Source organism: Sciurus vulgaris (assembly GCF_902686455.1).
Source record: "Sciurus vulgaris genome assembly, chromosome: 5".
NCBI classification, from domain to species: Eukaryota; Metazoa; Chordata; class Mammalia; order Rodentia; family Sciuridae; genus Sciurus; species Sciurus vulgaris.
The window spans coordinates 142,392,112-142,409,094 of record NC_136465.1 but is presented as its reverse complement, the minus strand read 5'-3'; the positions used below and the strand labels follow the sequence as shown (position 1 = coordinate 142,409,094).

General features: G+C 35.9%; 1 protein-coding gene across 5 annotated transcripts in view; it reads right to left on the bottom strand.

The window, feature by feature from the left end:
- ACSS3 (acyl-CoA synthetase short chain family member 3) overlaps positions 1–16,983 on the bottom strand; it is a 167,388-nt gene that overhangs the window by 35,151 nt on the left and 115,254 nt on the right. For all 5 annotated transcript variants that reach the window (XM_079140420.1, XM_079140423.1, XM_079140419.1 and 2 more), the window contains 2 exons: positions 3,833–3,928; positions 578–641 (listed from right to left, as the gene is read on the bottom strand). In XM_079140420.1, the coding sequence (XP_078996546.1) occupies positions 578–641; positions 3,833–3,928 (160 nt within the window). The remainder of the gene's footprint in view (positions 1–577; positions 642–3,832; positions 3,929–16,983) is intronic.

Here is a 16,983-nt window from a genome sequence, read left to right as displayed (position 1 = left end):
CCTACTGATTATCAACTATAACATACTGTATATAATCTGATGTGCTACACTTTCCGAAAATAGGTAGCGCAATAGGTTTGTTTACATCAGTGTGGCCACAAGCTGGTGAGTAATAGGTTGCACTATGATTCCACTAGGTAATAGGAACTTTTCAGCCTCATCATATGGGAGTACTACCATATGTGGGGTTCCACATTGATTACAATGTCATTTTGTAGCACAGACCATATATTCCAAATTAACAGTGAATTGCCGAGGGGTTGGAGTACATAAATTTTATTTACTTGTTTGTACTTTCAGTATATAAGTTACCTTTTTAATCTACACATTATTTATATAATCAGAAGGTTAATTTTTAAAAGTACAAGATTTATCTTTTAAAAACATCTAAATTTGTTGTATTTTATGGGGCTTCCATCTTTAAATTATAGTAGAGTTGGTATAATTTTCAAATAGTACACAGATTCATTTTGCAACAACCTCACTTGTACTATTAATTTAATAACTCCATTATTTTCCTTAATATAACATACCCACTTTTGCCCTTTTAAATAATAACATTGAAAATTTTGCTTACTTTACCACAATATTTCCTAAACATCGAGCCTTCAGTTTTTGCATGTTGTCATCCAAAATCATAACTACAAAGTAAAATGTAAATAAGATTTTGAATAAAAATGTTTATAAAATAAAAATGTTTAAAACTTAAATATTTTTTCATATTTTCTATATTTGATCCCAAAACTGTAGCTTAAAAAAGTGATCTTTTAATTCCCTGAGACCCTGAATATATTCAAATAAACTAAAATATCTTAAAGAGATTATGAAGGACATGAGTTTGATGTCTATGAGATCATAAATTTTCCTTCATAATCACCCTTAAAGGCACTGTATTTCAAATTTGTTAGTATATAAATACTTCATAATCTTTATTTGCTTATACCCTTCTAGTAGGTTAAGAACATTAAAAATATGTTCATATTTTCAAAACTTGAAATAAATTTTTAAAATACTCCAAAAATAGTACACAGAATAAAAATAAAGCATTTAAAAGCACAAAAAAACACTTATTCTGATTTGTCTTAATATTCACTTCACTTATGAGATTTAAATTACTTGAATTTAATCTTCTGAAATATTATCCAAATGTTTTCTGTGCTGTCTTGATAAAACCCTGAAAGTATTTATTCTAAGCTTGTGTCCACATTCAGTACCCCTCACTGCAAACTAAACACAAAGACACATCAGTATCATCTAGGCTTCAATGGGGTCTTTGTGTGGCTCTGTTCACACAGATCATTCAACCATAAGCAGCTATGAGAAGAAGAGGGCATTGGGCCCATCAATAATAAAGTGCTCCCATCTTTGTGCTCCTGCAGCACTTTGTTTACATACTATTTTGACAATCAGTAGAGTTATGAGTATTTGTATTTCACTAGCTTGTGAATTCACGAGGGATGGAGGCCATGCCTAATTTATCTTTATTTCCCTAAATCTCAGGACAGTAGTGAAATGGCTATGTGACCTGAGCATGCTGTATTGCCCCTTCAGTTTTCCTACCTGTCATAAAGGAGTAACTCTTTTCTTATTGTTTTGGCATAAGAATTACTTGGGGAGCAGCTTGGGAGGTTGAGGCAGGAGGATTGCTGGTTCAAAGGCCAGCTTCAGCAACTTAGCAAAGCCCTCAGCAACTCAGGGAGATCCTGTCTCTAAATAAAATATACATAAGGACTTGAGATGTGGCTTAGTGATTAAGTGCCTCTAAGTTCAATCTCCAGTAGCAAAAAAAAAAGAAAGAAAGTAAGAAAAAAGAAAAAATTACTGTACTGGGGGATGAAAGTAAAGTGACAAGCTTGCATAAGGTACTCAATGAAGTAAAAGTAAGTGTTATATCACATTTAAGTTTTTTTTTACTTAGAAAGCATTTCCTTTCTTTCTCCAAAATTATCTTGCTTTTGTATGATAATGTTGAATATTACATTGTGCTCTTGAATTCTGAAATAACCACAAAACATAAAAAATCATCACAAAGTGACTGATTCTTGGGTTATGAGAGTTTAACTTATCTGCAAGCAAATGGCTTTCAGACAATCAGAAACTTTGCACTGAAGTTCTATGAGGCATCAAAGTCTCACTCTTTCTTACAACTGGATATAAAAGTGGAACAGAAATACTGAAGGGAACATGTTTAACATCTCTCACATTGGCGACCCCAAAAATGTCTCAACACAAAAGCAACTTTTCTGATAAAAGGAACAGGGATGACAGAACTGTTCAAATGGAGGATTTCACTAAATCTGGGTTCACCTGTCTATGGCTACAGAAGTCACTGTCTATATATATATCCTGAATAAAGAATATAAAGTGTCTTTTTATAAATATAGACTGCTAGTTTAAACTAAATGAGCTGGGTTTCCCAAAGTAGACATTGTTCGAGGAAGAAAATGCAATATTTTTATATTAGAGAAATTTTGTAATTTACATGAAAATATAAAACATATTTAAGAATCATACTGTGAGGGTTGTGGGTGTTGCTCACTGGCAGAGTGCTTCCCTACTGTTTGCAAAGCCCTAGATTCAATCCCCAGTATTCCCTCCCAAATCACACTCTATCCCCTAAATTTAACTTTTCCTCATAAAAACTATTGAGCTAAATAGTATGACCTTACCCGAATGACATAATCTCTGTATCTCACTTTCTTTGTCTATGAAGTGAATGAATAAATAAATAAAATTAATGTGAGTCAAAGTCAAATAGTCTGGTTTCTCTGAAATATCAGTAGTAATACTAGCTAAGACTTGTTCCCTCTTTCTATTGACCAGGCACTGTGTTAATGCTTTGCAGAGTAATATCACAATTCAACAGCCCTAGAAAGTGTTATTCTTATTCAGAAGTATGAAAACTGAATGTTTGAAAAGTTAGATGACTTGTAAATTTATATATGTAGGGAATGGAGCCCAAGGGAAATTATTCACCTATTATGATGCCTACTATAAATTTTAGAACAAATAGAAAAAATATATCTCTATTACATAAAGCCAGCATCAAAGAAATGTCTTCTTTGAGAATCTTTACTTGTCTGGCACAGTGGTGCATACCTGTAAATTGGGAAGCTGAGGCAGAAAAATTGCAAGTTTAAGGCCAGCCTCAACAATTTAGTGACACCTTGTCTCAAAATAGAAATGAAAAGGGTCAGAGATGTAGCTTAGCAGTACAGCACCCCTACATTCAATCCCCAATACCAGAAAAAAGTAATAGAACTCTTACTCTTATTTTCAGCCAACAAGATTCAAAAGCCTTGTCCTCATGCCTAATTCAGAGTAGTATATGTTATGAAATCAACAGCCAGTTTTGTAATAAAAGCAAGGAAACAAATGAAATAAAACACAGTGGCTTGCACTGTCCTGAGGAACTAACCAGTTGGGCTACGCAAGGCAAGTTATTTAGTCTCTCTGGGGATCAGGTTACTGATCTCTAAATGGTTATAGTGTCTCTAAAGTAAATATACTTCAGTACTAATGAAATGATGTACACAAATACTGAGCACATAGCACATGTTTCACATAGTCATTTCACACCACGTTCTTCAAATTCCTTATAAATGGTACTGTTATCTTGGCTATTACAACATTTAGTTAGAACATGTCCCTGGAAGACAATGTTACTTTTGACAGTAAAAATCAAGACATTCATATTTAATACAAGGCATTCATTCAATGAAATACTCACTAAGTACATAGAATGCTTCATAAAATACAGTACACACTAGGTGCAGGAAAATATCGAATTTATTAACATTACATATTTAAAATGATCATAGTCATTTCTTACCATTGTATCCTGGAACACATTTTCCTGCTTGTCCTGGAGGAGGTGTTTTAGAGTTACCTAATCCAATGCATGATGCTGTAATTGGGGATCCAGTTTCTGAAAAAAAGAAATGCAGTTTATCATGCAATGCTTCAATGTGGAATTGTAAAGCTTCTTCAATTGCATGGACACTCTAACTCATCCTAGTTTGCCTCACACTTTAGTTGCACTAGTAAGAGATGAATAATTCAAATACGTTATTTAAAAATGAAAAATACAATAATTTATAATGTTTTATAGTTTTCAAACTTAAAGATATATATTTATAATAATGCATATAGTAGTGTTTCTTCTAAAGAGGAGACAGACTGCTCTACTATGCTTGGTGGTAAATCAGGAGGCATGAAGAATGGAACATGATGGAACTGTGAAGGTTTTACAACACAATTAAAAGCTGGATCACTAGAAAGATGCTTTCTCTTGACACACTTAAGTTACTATGTTTATCGTTATAAATTACAGCTCAGGGTTAAAACTTTCATGTATTTGTAGCTTGTTCTCTGGAATAAATAGCCATACAATTTTTAAAAGAATAAATTTGTGAATAATGTCATGCTTTAATTTCCTGACAACTGCTCTTGCCTAGAAACCCTGCATCTCACACTGAATATATCTGTGCTTTAGCAACTTGTCCTGAGTCTGAGAACCTGCATGTCTAGAAGCCCCCAAACATAGGAAGGCATATGTTCTTGCTGTACTATTTCATCAAGATCATAAAGTTATGATAAGCCTGCATAGACTAACAAAAGTGTTAAATTTCTTTTCTCCATCTCAAGTTAAAACAGCCAGAATAGTAGCAGCTATTTCCTGATAACCATAGTTCTAAAAGTGATCATTTTTAAGGAAGAATGCTTTTATTATACATGAATACAAATTTGGAGTATCCAAAATCTTAAAGATACAAAATGTATATGAATGGAGGGAGATGATAAGAGGATATTAATATTGAAAAGTTTGGGAACTACAGTCTTAATATTATACTCACAAACACACACAAAAATATCCTCAAGGGATTAACTGCCAAACCAATCATATCCAAAGTCATCCAAAAAATTAGAAAAACATCCATCTTTCTAAATATGCAGAATGTATTCTTTCCTCCATGTTCTGCACCATAATATATCATACATTTATATCACCTTAGAATGATGGGACGAATTTATGACTGTTCCTTACCTTCCAGAGTAGTTCAGTTTATTATTCACATTTTATGGATGGTGGCTCATCTGACATCAATAACAGAAGATAGACTCTTGAACATGAAAACAGTTCCTAAGTCACAGTCTAGTGCTTAGGATGCTAAGCCGTATGGTCACGGTTGAGGCTGAGCAAATCACCGGAATTAGATATTTCTGATGTTTTAACAGTGAGTTCCCAAATAGTTTTATACCATGACAAAAAATGGGAAAGTGCCTATTGAAGTGGCATTCCATAGCCAGGCCATACCCTGCCCATTTACCCCACAGCACAATCAAAGCACAGAAGGAAATCCACATGGTTAGAAGGGTTGACAGCGTTTTCTCCTTTGTCCTATTTCATCTTGTGTTTTTGAATATCTAGGTATTCATCTCAGCTCTCCTGCAAAATTGATTTGAGAGACAAAAGCAGGGGTGATGACAGAAAGCAATCTTGTGGAGTGAACTGCTCAAAGGTCCACAGGATACCAAGTTCTGTTCCCTGTAGGAGCAGACTATGAGGATGCCTTAGGAAAGGAGACCACCCCTTCAACATGCTTCTGTCTCTCTTCCAACACTGGTGGAAGGTAGCTGCTAAATCAGCTTCTTTTGAAAGTATTTTTTGCCTAGTTCAGTTTATGAAGAGGGGCACGCCCATTATATGGAGTTCAAACTCTCTGCAGTTCTTGATACCAGAAGGCATCCACTACTTGTCAACAGGTGGCTCTGGAATCTACAAGTGAACCACCGTGGTACCTACCAATGGCCCCAGTACCTGCTGCCTAAAGAAAAACCAATGAAAAACACCTCTTAACACCAAACTCAAACTGCATCAAGCTTGGTCCCGTCTCCCTGTAAATTACTATACAAGCTGTCCACACTCTGTTCTTATCCCACTGGGAGAAGGTGAGTGCAGGTAGGGAGTGAGAAGTAAGCACAGTCCTAAGTGGAGATGCATGGATGGATCAGCTAGACACTGTCACCATCCTTGCCTGAGTAGGCTGACACTCGCACCTCCTGAGATCCTCAAACATCTTTGTATAGAGATTGTTTATTTATAGTCTTTTAACCTTCAGCTGTTTTGTTAGTTTATGATTACAATACAGCTATAAAAAGTGTGTTTTGCTGTATAATTAACTTGACTCTAGATTTTAGGGGCACTGAAAAGGATGATCCATGCAGGTTACTTGAAGTAGATGAAATAACTTTATGCTTTGAACACTGGTGATTCAAATGTCCTATTGACCTTATTTTGAAATTTATTTGGATATTAGAAAGAGTGCTAATGCTACTGAAGTACAGCAGATGCCATCAGAAAAAAAAAAAAAAAAAAAAAAATGGCAGTTCCCAGGACTCCAACTACAATAAGAAGTTGAAGGTAGGATAAGAGCAGGATGAGAAAAGCCATCATAGACACTTTGATTTCTCTTTGTACCTTGGAACATCCTGGGACTGAAGACTGATCCATCTGCAGCACAAGCATACACACATGTGGCACACCTCCCTACACATGGACTCAAACCCACCCAGTCTCCCAAGCTGGCCAAGGGCAGAATGGACTTCTGCACTTGAGAAACTCCTCAAGTTACAGTTCTTGACTAACATCCTAAGGGCTCCCGGAGCCCCATCTCAAAGATGTTCCTAAAACATCTGCTTCATACGACCCAGGCTGTAATTAACTGGCGAGCAGTTATCTAGGGAGAGAGGAAGTACAGATGTCATGCTGTGAATGGAAAATAGCTACATTAAACAAACTAGAACATTCTCCTTGAGGAAGAGAATTGAAAACTGCATTTGGAGAAACCTTTACAAAGATATCTAACCTCAGAGAAACAAAATTGAGCAAATCACCAACACAATCTCTCTAGATAAGAGACATCCAGTAGGAGGATGGCAGGGATCTGACGTCTGTGAAGAGTGTCACGTGGATATATTTATCTCATTCTTCAGTGGAAGCCAATAGAGAAATATCATAGAATCTTTACTGCCTCACGCTGCTGCATAGGGAGTTGCCACCCAACTGAATTTTCCTTAAAAAACTTCTAACTAAAGGGAGAAAAAAGGAAGAGAACTAACAGACATAATATTTCAAATATGATTATGCTATGTACATTGCTAAATGGGTTTATTTTGTTCATATTATAGCTTTTAATCCAACCATAAGACTATAGGAAGAAAATATGAGAAATATTCTTTTTACATATGATAAATATGGAGACTTAGTAAAACAAAACTTAAAGTTTTTCCTACTCCACAGTTATTTCAAAGAAGGAGATGAATAGAATAGGCAAGTTCATCACCCCAAAGTTGTCATAAAGAAGACAAAGGGTTTGTAGGTCACCCAGACTGAATTTCAACAGAGAAAGAAAACTCCTTACAGAAGAATTAATCCCAGCATCTCACATCTGCAAATGGAAGCAGAGGTGGTACAATACACTTATTAGCCAACATTTATGGAGCAGTTATGATGCGTTAGCTGCTATTTTAAGAACTAAGGATATGAGGATATAGCAATAAACCAAAGTGACTCAAACCCCTACCTTCATGGAGTTCACATTCTAGTTGGGGAGACAAACAACATACAATATACAAAATTAAAATATATGTTAAAGAGTGATAATGCTTAGGAAAAAAAAAAGAAAGAAAGAAAGCATAGACAGACTATGAAATGTCATGAAAGCACTGTAATTTTATATTGTTTGGGCAGGAATGATCTCCCTGCTCAAGAAAACGACCTTTGAGTCAACACCTGAAAGAAGTGAGGACAAGGGAAAGAAATATCTAGAAAGAGGGACTCTTGAAAGAAAAGGTTTCAAGGTAGGCTTTTCCTAAAGTGTTCTAGGACAATGGAGCAACCAATGTGTTAAAGCAGGGTAAATGATGAAAGTATAAATAGGAAATAAGGTCAGAGATAGAGTGAAGGGAAAGATCATTTCAGACTACTTCAAAGATTTTATGGCCAGATTTATTATATTTGGGTTTCCAGAGAGATTAAAGTAGGACAGAAGAGGCTGGACACCCGATGAATTTTCAGGAAGCAAGTTTATTAACTGCAGGGCCCAGAGAGGCTACTGAATAGCCTAAAACATTCTCCTCTGAATAATAAGTCTAGAAATTCTTTGAACTTTATACCCAGTGAGTCTGTTGGGGTTGGGCGGGGCTTGGAGGTTCATGTGCAGGAGGAGTCTGCATGAAAGTAATTTTTTTTTCCTTTGAGTGCTTTTTGTTACATTTCTTAGAACAGTTACAGGACTGTGGCCAAACTTGGCTTTTGCAAGGCAGAGCAGAGCAACAGGAAATAGGACATCTAGCCACATGGAACCCTTCTGCAGAGATCTTGACTGATATTTTGTTAACAAGAACAATTGTGGTGAGGGTCTTTGGAGAAGTTTAATTGTGTCAAGGGTCTTTTTGGGTGGGAGCATCTGGTCTGCTTCAAGATGAATGATAGGAAAGGCAGAGAGAGAGAACCTACATTAGAATGCCTGGGTAATAAATCCTGTGACTGCCTGTACATCAGAAACCAGTTCTTATGAGAAGTCATAAGATTGGCAGAAGCATTAGGACCCAGTTAAGTGGTAGAGAGAGACAGATTGTGTGGGTAGATGGCCCACACAAATTAAAAATAATCATTTTGTTATCTATCTATCTACCTATGCATTTCTGAAAGGCAGTTTGGCAACTCTTATAAAAAGTTCTAAAAAAAAAAATAACCCACATAATTTTAACCCAATTATTTCACTTTAAGGGATGTATACAAGGAGATACTTGTAGATCATATACAGTGACAAGAATGTTCCTCACAGTATTGTTTGAGTTTAGAAGACTGTTCAAAAATAGGAATGATTTGATATTAGGGAATAATGCAAAAGCCATTCAACCATCATAAAAGACTGTCTACTGATCGAAAATAATTCTCATAAGATATTCTCAAGAAAGATGTTGTAAAACAGAATGTACAATAGGATACATTTTTTGGTTTGTAACATGCGCTGAGTCACAGTATACATCTAGGCAAGATACACATTAAAATATTAACCAAAGTTATTCCTGAATGATAAGTAAAGTATAAATTACGAAGAGTCCCAAAAGCTAAACCCACAACTTTTCAATTTATGCACAGTGGTAGGTTAATTATGGCCAAAATTCTTCAATATTATTCCTACTAAGAAGTGGGTTCTATGTCTCCTCTCTTTAATTTGTGATTGCTTTTTTACTACTTTGTCAACAGTGATGTGGATACTGTCAGATTCCAGGCACAGGTAAGCACTATCTCTGGGGGTTCCTTAGTTTTAGCTTCCAGGCACAGTGGACTCTACTACCCTGAGTCCTCCAATTGCTGCTGTGGGCAGCAATTCCAGTCAATAGTCTTAGGTGAATCCAGCCCTCCTGTCATCTACAGTAATTAGAATAAAGTCACCTCAGATCCTCTGAACCAACCAACTCAACACTGAATACTAAGTTGTTTCTATATACACAGAACACCAGATCCACAAAATCATGATATGATCCTTTTGTTGATCCTTTAGCTTTTGGTACAACATTTTTTATGTAGCAATAAATACTCAGAACTTTTTCCATTAAAATATTACAAAATCTTTTTTTAGAAGATACAATGCAATGCTCAAAAATAGTTGTGCATATAGTTACATAAAGTATTCTCCTAGCCTGCAGCTAAAACCATGTTTTTTTTCTTCTGTGTGCCTGAGAGTCATTTGTATCATCAGGGCCAAATAATCCAGTCCCTGACATTTTGTGCTAAAGAAATGTTTGCTGGTTAGTAAATACAAATTTCTGACATCATTTTAGGCTACAGTTCACATTATTAAGATCAGGACTCTTTAGAAATAAATAGGCAAATCACAGAATGCAGTCCCCAAAGGAATCAAAGAGAAGGAGCAATAGAGAACTTCAAGAAGGGAGAGATTGTATGCTACTGTTAACAATTCTATTACAAACTTTTCTTATTTCTGGAATGATATTCAAAGGTCAGCCCTTCAGTAAGTATTTGTTGAGTATATTCTACTCACTGAAAGACATTTCTTTTAGGGGAAAAAGGTGGAATAGTATACCAGTGACACGTGTGAAGGTTCTGGCATGAAAGCAACAAGGGACCTCACGTTATCCAGCAGAGCAAAGCCTGGTAGCAGCAAGTAGATTAAGAAAGATGAAAGAAAAAGTGAAAGAGGTAAGCAGAGGCAGATTATTAAATACTTTCCATGCCATGTAAAGAAATTTGGATATCAGATCAGGAACAATGAGTTTAGTAGAGGCAATTAATTCACTCAGAATTACTTTATAGAAACATCTCCACATGCACTAGCTGGAGAACTAATTTAATAATCCAAACCCAGAACAATAAATCAGTAAGATGTTAGCAGTCTGATACAGGGAAGGTATGATCAAATACTCTGCATGAAAAAGTCTTGATTATTGTTGAAATATGGGAAAAGAGAAAGAGGTCCAGGTTAAACCACAAGGTTTTGGTTTGAAAATTAAAGACAATACAGAAAGAGTAGATGTGAGTGAAAATTAAGAGAAAGGACATGGTGGCAACTTCAGATGTCCAATTCAGTAAATATGGGGCTCCTGCTGCATCTGTCGTGGTTCTGGAAACACTACAGTTTGGCAAAGTGAATTGAGAAGATGGTAGCCCATGTTGAAATCTGAAGTACTAGAAAGAAATCAATTCAGCAGCCTGGTACTGCTGAGCCACATTAATCATAGCATCATGATGGGAAGAGAGGCAATTTGTACAGAAATCATTCTCTCCACCTCTGAATCTATACAGTGAGCTATAAATAACTTGAATGGTGGTAGCAAAAAGAAAGCAGAAACAGTGAGATGTACACTGGTGAAAGAAAATCAATTTAATCTTTGTGTTCAGGGGATGGTGCAATTGTAGTTTAAAATACTTAATTCAAAGCAACCTAATTTTGTACTGGAAGCAAACCATTAATTCAAGCTCTGAGACACTGGTCTTATCCTACTCTCTTACCAGGACACTGTGGATGACTTAATGAAGAAGCCCATAAATAGCCTGCAGTTCAATTGGATAAGAAATGCTGAATTAATGAGAGCATGAGATAAAACATACCAAGAGAACCTGGACCACACAGAACAATGAGAATTCTAGCTCTGATGTTAATAAGTGAGTTGACTCGAGGAAATTAAACTCAGTGGATAAACAGAGCTCTTACATTCTAAGGTTTCTTGAATATGAAATATCCATAGGCCAGGATGTTAAATGACCTTTACATTCATGAAGGGTTATTCACAGAAAAGATGGGCAAAGGAAAATAATGCAAATGGAGTGTTGACTAGAGATCAGGGACTCTGCTAGGTTGCTTGTGCATATTTCACTTTATTTAGAGCTTTCCATGAAACTCATGAGGAAACTCATAAGCAGAACATCAAGGACTTGCCCACAACTACAGAGTAAGTGATTGAACAAGGATTTATATACAGTGTTATCATAATTCAATATCACTCTTGACTACCACATTGCTTTTCCAAGAAGCATAGCCATCTGCTGTTTTCCAAATTAAAATTGACAGCAAAAGAGGAATTGTGAACTATTTTGTGTGGACAGTGGGCCCCAGTGCAGGACTTTGCATGATACAGAGAAAATCCAATTTCTAGACAGTAATATTCCTCAAGGAAAGGTTAAGAAACTCTTGCCCTTGTGAAGATCTATAACAACATGACATATCTGCACCTTTCTAGGGTAGATTAAATGTGAACCTTGCCAAGGGCAGGAGAATTTGAATAGGTAATATTTCAAAGACCAAACCAACTATTTTATTAATCAATTTCCCAGTGTTTGGTTTCTTTCTTTCTTTTTTTTTTTTTTATTGTAAACAAATGGGATACATGTTGTTTCTCTGTTTGTACATGGCGTAAAGGCATACCATTTGTGTAATCATAAATTTACATAGAGCAATGTTGTTTGATTCATTCTGTTATTTTTTCCCTTTCCCCCACCCCTCCCACCCCTCTTTACCCTCTATACAGTAGTTCCTTCCTCCATACTTGCCCCCCTCCGTAACCCTAACTCTAACCCTTCCCTCCCCCCCATTATGTGTCATCCTCCACTTATCAGCGATATCATTTGTCCTTTGGCTTTTTGAGATCGGCCTATCTCACTTAGCATGATATTCTCCAATTTCATCCATTTGCCTGCAAATGTCATAATTTTATCATTCTTTATGGCTGAGTAATATTCCATTGTATATATATACCACAGTTTCTTTATCCATTCATCAATTGAAGGGCATCTAGGTTGGTTCCACAGTCTGGCTATTGTGAATTGAGCAGCTATGAACATTGATGTGGCTGTATTTCTGTAGTATGCAGATTTTAAGTCCTTTGGGTATAGGCCAAGGAGTGGGATAGCTGGGTCAAATGGTGGTTCCATTTCAAGTTTTCTAAGGAATCTCCACACTGCTTTCCACAGTGGCTGCACTAATTTGCAGCCCCACCAGCAGTGTATGAGTGTACCTTTCTCCCCACATCCTCGCCAACACCTGTTGTTGCTCGTATTCTTGATAATCGCCATTCTAATTGGGGTGAGATGGAATCTTAGGGTGGTTTTGATTTGCATTTCTCTTATTACTAGAGATGTTGAACATTTTTCCATATGTTTGTTGATTGCTTGTAGATCTTCTTCTGTGAAGTGTCTATTCATTTCCTTAGCCCATTTGTTGACTGGACTATTTGAATTCTTGGAGTAGAGTTTTTTGAGTTCTTTATAGATTCTGGAGATTAGTGCTCTATCTGAAGTATGATTGGCAAAGATATTCTCCCACTCTGTAGGCTCTTTCTTCGCATTGCTGATAGTTTCCTTTGCTGAGAGAAAGCTTTTTAGTTTGAATCTATCCCAGTGGTTGATTCTAGCTTTTATTTCTTGTGCTATGGGAGTCCTGTTAAGGAAGTCTGGTCCTAGACCAACAAGGTGAAGATTTGGACCTACTTTTTCTTCTATAAGATGCAGGGTCTCTGGTCTGATTCCGAGGTCCTTCATCCATTTTGAGTTTAGTTTCGTGCATGGTGAGAGATATGGGTTTAGTTTCATTCTGTTGCATATGGATTTCCAATTCTCCCAGCACCATTTGTTGAAGAGGCTATCTTTTCTCCATTGCATATTTTTGGCCCCTTTGTCTAGTATGAGAAAATTGTATTTATTTGGGTTTGTGTCCATGTCCTCTATTCTGTACCATTGATCTACCTTTCTATTTTGGTACCAATACCATGCCGTTTTTGTTACTATTGCTTTGTAGTAGAGTTGAAGATCTGGTATTGCAATACCCCCTGTTTCACTCTTCCTGCTAAGGATTGCTTTAGCTATTCTGGGTTTCTTATTCTTCCAGATGAATTTCATAATTGCTTGCTCTATTTCTGTAAGGTACACAATTGGGATTTTAATTGGAATTGCATTGAATTTGTATAGCACTTTAGGTAGTATGGCCATTTTGACAATATTAATTCTTCCTATCCAAGAACATGGAAGATCTTTCCATCTTCTAAGGTGTTCTTTAATTTCTTTCTTTAGTGTTGTATAGTTCTCATTGTAGAGGTCTTTCACCTCTTTTGTGAGATTGATTCCCAAGTATTTTATTTTTTTCGAGGCTATTGTGAATGGGGTAGTTTTCCTAATTTCTCTTTCTGAAGATTCATCACTTATGTATAAAAATGCGTTGGATTTATGGGCATTGATCTTGTAACCTGCTACTTTACTGAAATCACTTATGAGTTCTAAGAGTTTTCTGGTGGAATTTCCCGGTTCCTCTAAATATATAATCATGTCATCAGCGAACAGGGATAGTTTGAGTTCTTCTTTTCCAATTCGTATCCCTTTAATTTCTTTGGTTTGTCTAATTGCTCTGGCCAGAGTCTCAAGAACGATGTTGAATAGAAGTGGTGAAAGAGGGCATCCCTGCCTTGTTCCAGTTTTTAGGGGGAATGCTTTCAGTTTTTCACCATTTAGAATGATATTAGCCATGGGCTTAGCATAAATGGCCTTTACAATGTTAAGGAATGTTCCCACTATCCCTATTTTTTCTAGTGTTTTGAGCATGAAGGGGTGCTGTATTTTATCAAATGCTTTTTCTGCATCTATTGAAATAATCATGTGATTCTTGACTTTAAGTCTATTAATATGGTGAATTACGTTTATTGATTTCCTGATGTTGAACCAACCTTGCATCCCTGGGATGAAACCCACTTGATCATGGTGCACTATCTTTTTAATATGTTTTTGTATGTGATTTGCTAAAATTTTGTTGAGAATTTTTGCGTCGATGTTCATTAAGGATATTGGTCTGAAATTTTCTTTCCTTGATGAGTCTCTGTCTGGTTTAGGTATCAGTGTGATATTGGCTTCATAGAATGAGTTTGGGAGGGTTCCCTCCTCTTCTATTTTATGGAATACTTTGAGAAGTATTGGAATGAGCTCTTCCTTAAAGGTTTTGTCGAACTCGGCTGAGAACCCATCTGGTCCCGGACTTTTCTTTGTTGGTAGGCTTTTGATGACTTCTTCTATTTCAGTACTTGAAATTGGTCTATTTAAATTGTTTATGTCCTCCTCATTCAGTTTAGGCAATTCATATGTCTCTAGAAACCTGTTGATGTCTTCGAAATTTTCTATTTTGTTGGAGTATAGATTTTCAAAATAGCTTCTAATTATGTTTTGTATTTCCATCCTGTCTGTTGTGATATTTCCTTGTTCATTCCGAATTTTAGTGATTTGGGTTTTCTCTCGTCTTCTCTTTGTTAGTGTAGCTAAAGGTTTATCAATTTTGTTTATTTTTTCGAAGAACCAACTATTTATTTTGTCAATTTTTTGTATTGTTTCTTTTGTTTCAATTTCATTGATTTCAGCTCTGAGTTTAACTATTTCCTGTCTTCTACTACTTTTGGTGCTGTTCTGTTCTTCTTTTACTAAGGCTTTGAGCTGTAGTGTTAGGTTGTTTATTTGTTGAGTTTTACTTCTTTTATTAAATGCGCTCCATGAAATAAATTTCCCTCTAAGTACTGCTTTCATAGTGTCCCAGAGATTTTGATATGATGTTTCTTTGTTCTCATTTACCTCTAAGAATTTTTTAATTTCCTTCCTAATATCTTCTGTTATCCATTCATCATATAATAGCATATTGTTTAATCTCCAGATGTTGGAATAGTTTCTGTGTTTTACTCTTTCATTTATTTCTAACTTCAATCCATTATGATCTGATAGAATACATGCTAGTGTCTCTATCTTCTTGTATTTGCTAACATTAGCTTTGTGGCATAATATATGGTCTATTTTAGAGAAGGATCCATGTGCTGCTGAGAAGAAAGTGTATTCACTCTTGGTTGGATGGTATATTCTATAAATGTCCGTTAAGTCTAAATTATTGATTGTGTTGTTGAGATCTATGGTTTCTTTGTTCAATTTTTGTCTGGAAGATCTGTCCAGTGGTGAGAGAGGCGTGTTAAAATCACCTAGTATTATTGTGTTGTGGTCTATTTGGTTTCTGAAATTGAGAAGGATTTGTTTGACATACATAGATGAGCCACAGTTTGGGGCATAGATGTTTATGATTGTTATATCTTGCTGATTTATGCTTCCCTTAAGCAGTATGAAATGACCTTCTTTATCCCTTCTGACTAACTTTGGCTTGAAGTCCACATTATCGGAAATGAGGATGGATACTCCAGCTTTTTTGCTGAGTCCATGTGCATGGTATGTTTTCCCCCATCCTTTCACCTTTAATCTATGGGTTTTTCTATGAGGTGAGTCTCTTGCAGGCAACATATTGTTGGATCTTTCTTTTTAATCCAGTCTGCCAGTCTATGTCTTTTGATTGATGAATTCAGGCCATTAACATTCAGGGTTATTATAGAGAAATGATTTGGTTTCCCGGTCATTTGGTTCATTTTTAAAATTTTGTTTATTTATTTGTTTGACACAACTTGTTTCCTCCTTTATTTGACAATTCCTTTAGGATAATTCCTCCCTTTGCTGATTTGCTTCTTTGTTTTTCATCTCTTCCTCATGGAATATTTTGTTGAGAATGTTCTCTAATGCTGGCTTTCCTTTTGTAAATTCTTTTAGCTTTTGTTTATCATGGAAGGATTTTATTTCATCGTCAAATTTGAAGGTAAGTTTTGCTGGGTATAAGATTCTTGGTTGGCATCCATTTTCTTTCAGGGCTTGAAAAATGTTGTTCCAGGACCTTCTAGCTTTTAGGGTCTGGATTGAAAAATCTGCTGATATGCGTATTGGTTTCCCCCTGAATGTAATTTGGTTCTTTTCTCTCACAGCCTTTAAAATTCTGTCTTTATTTTGTATGTTAGGTATTTTCATTATAATGTGCCTTGGTGTGGGTCTGTTGTAATTTTGTGTATTTGGAGTCCTGTAAGCCTCTTGAACTTGATTTTCCATTTCATTCTTCAGATTTGGGAAATTTTCTGATATTATTTCATTGAATAGGTTGTTCATTCCTTTGGCTTGTTTCTCTAGACCTTCCTCAATCCCAATAATTCTTAAATTTGGCCTTTTCATGATATCCCATAGTTCTTGTAGATTCTGTTCATGATTTCTTACCATCTTCTCTGTTTGTTCAACTTTGTTTTCAAGGTTAAATATTTTGTCTTCAATGTCTGAGGTTCTGTCTTCCAGGTGTTCTATCCTATTGGATATGCTTTCTATGGAGTTCTTAATTTGGTTTATTGTTTCCTTCATGTCAAGGATTTCTGTTTGGTTTTTTTTCAATATCTCTAACTCTTTATTGAAATGATCTTTTGCTTCCTGTATTTGCTCTTTTAACTGTCGATTGGTGCGATCATTCAATGCTTGCATTTGCTCTTTCATCTCATCGTTTGCTTCTCTGATCATTTTAATTATGTACATTCTGAACTCCTTTTCTGTCATTTCTTCTGCCATGCTGTCATTGG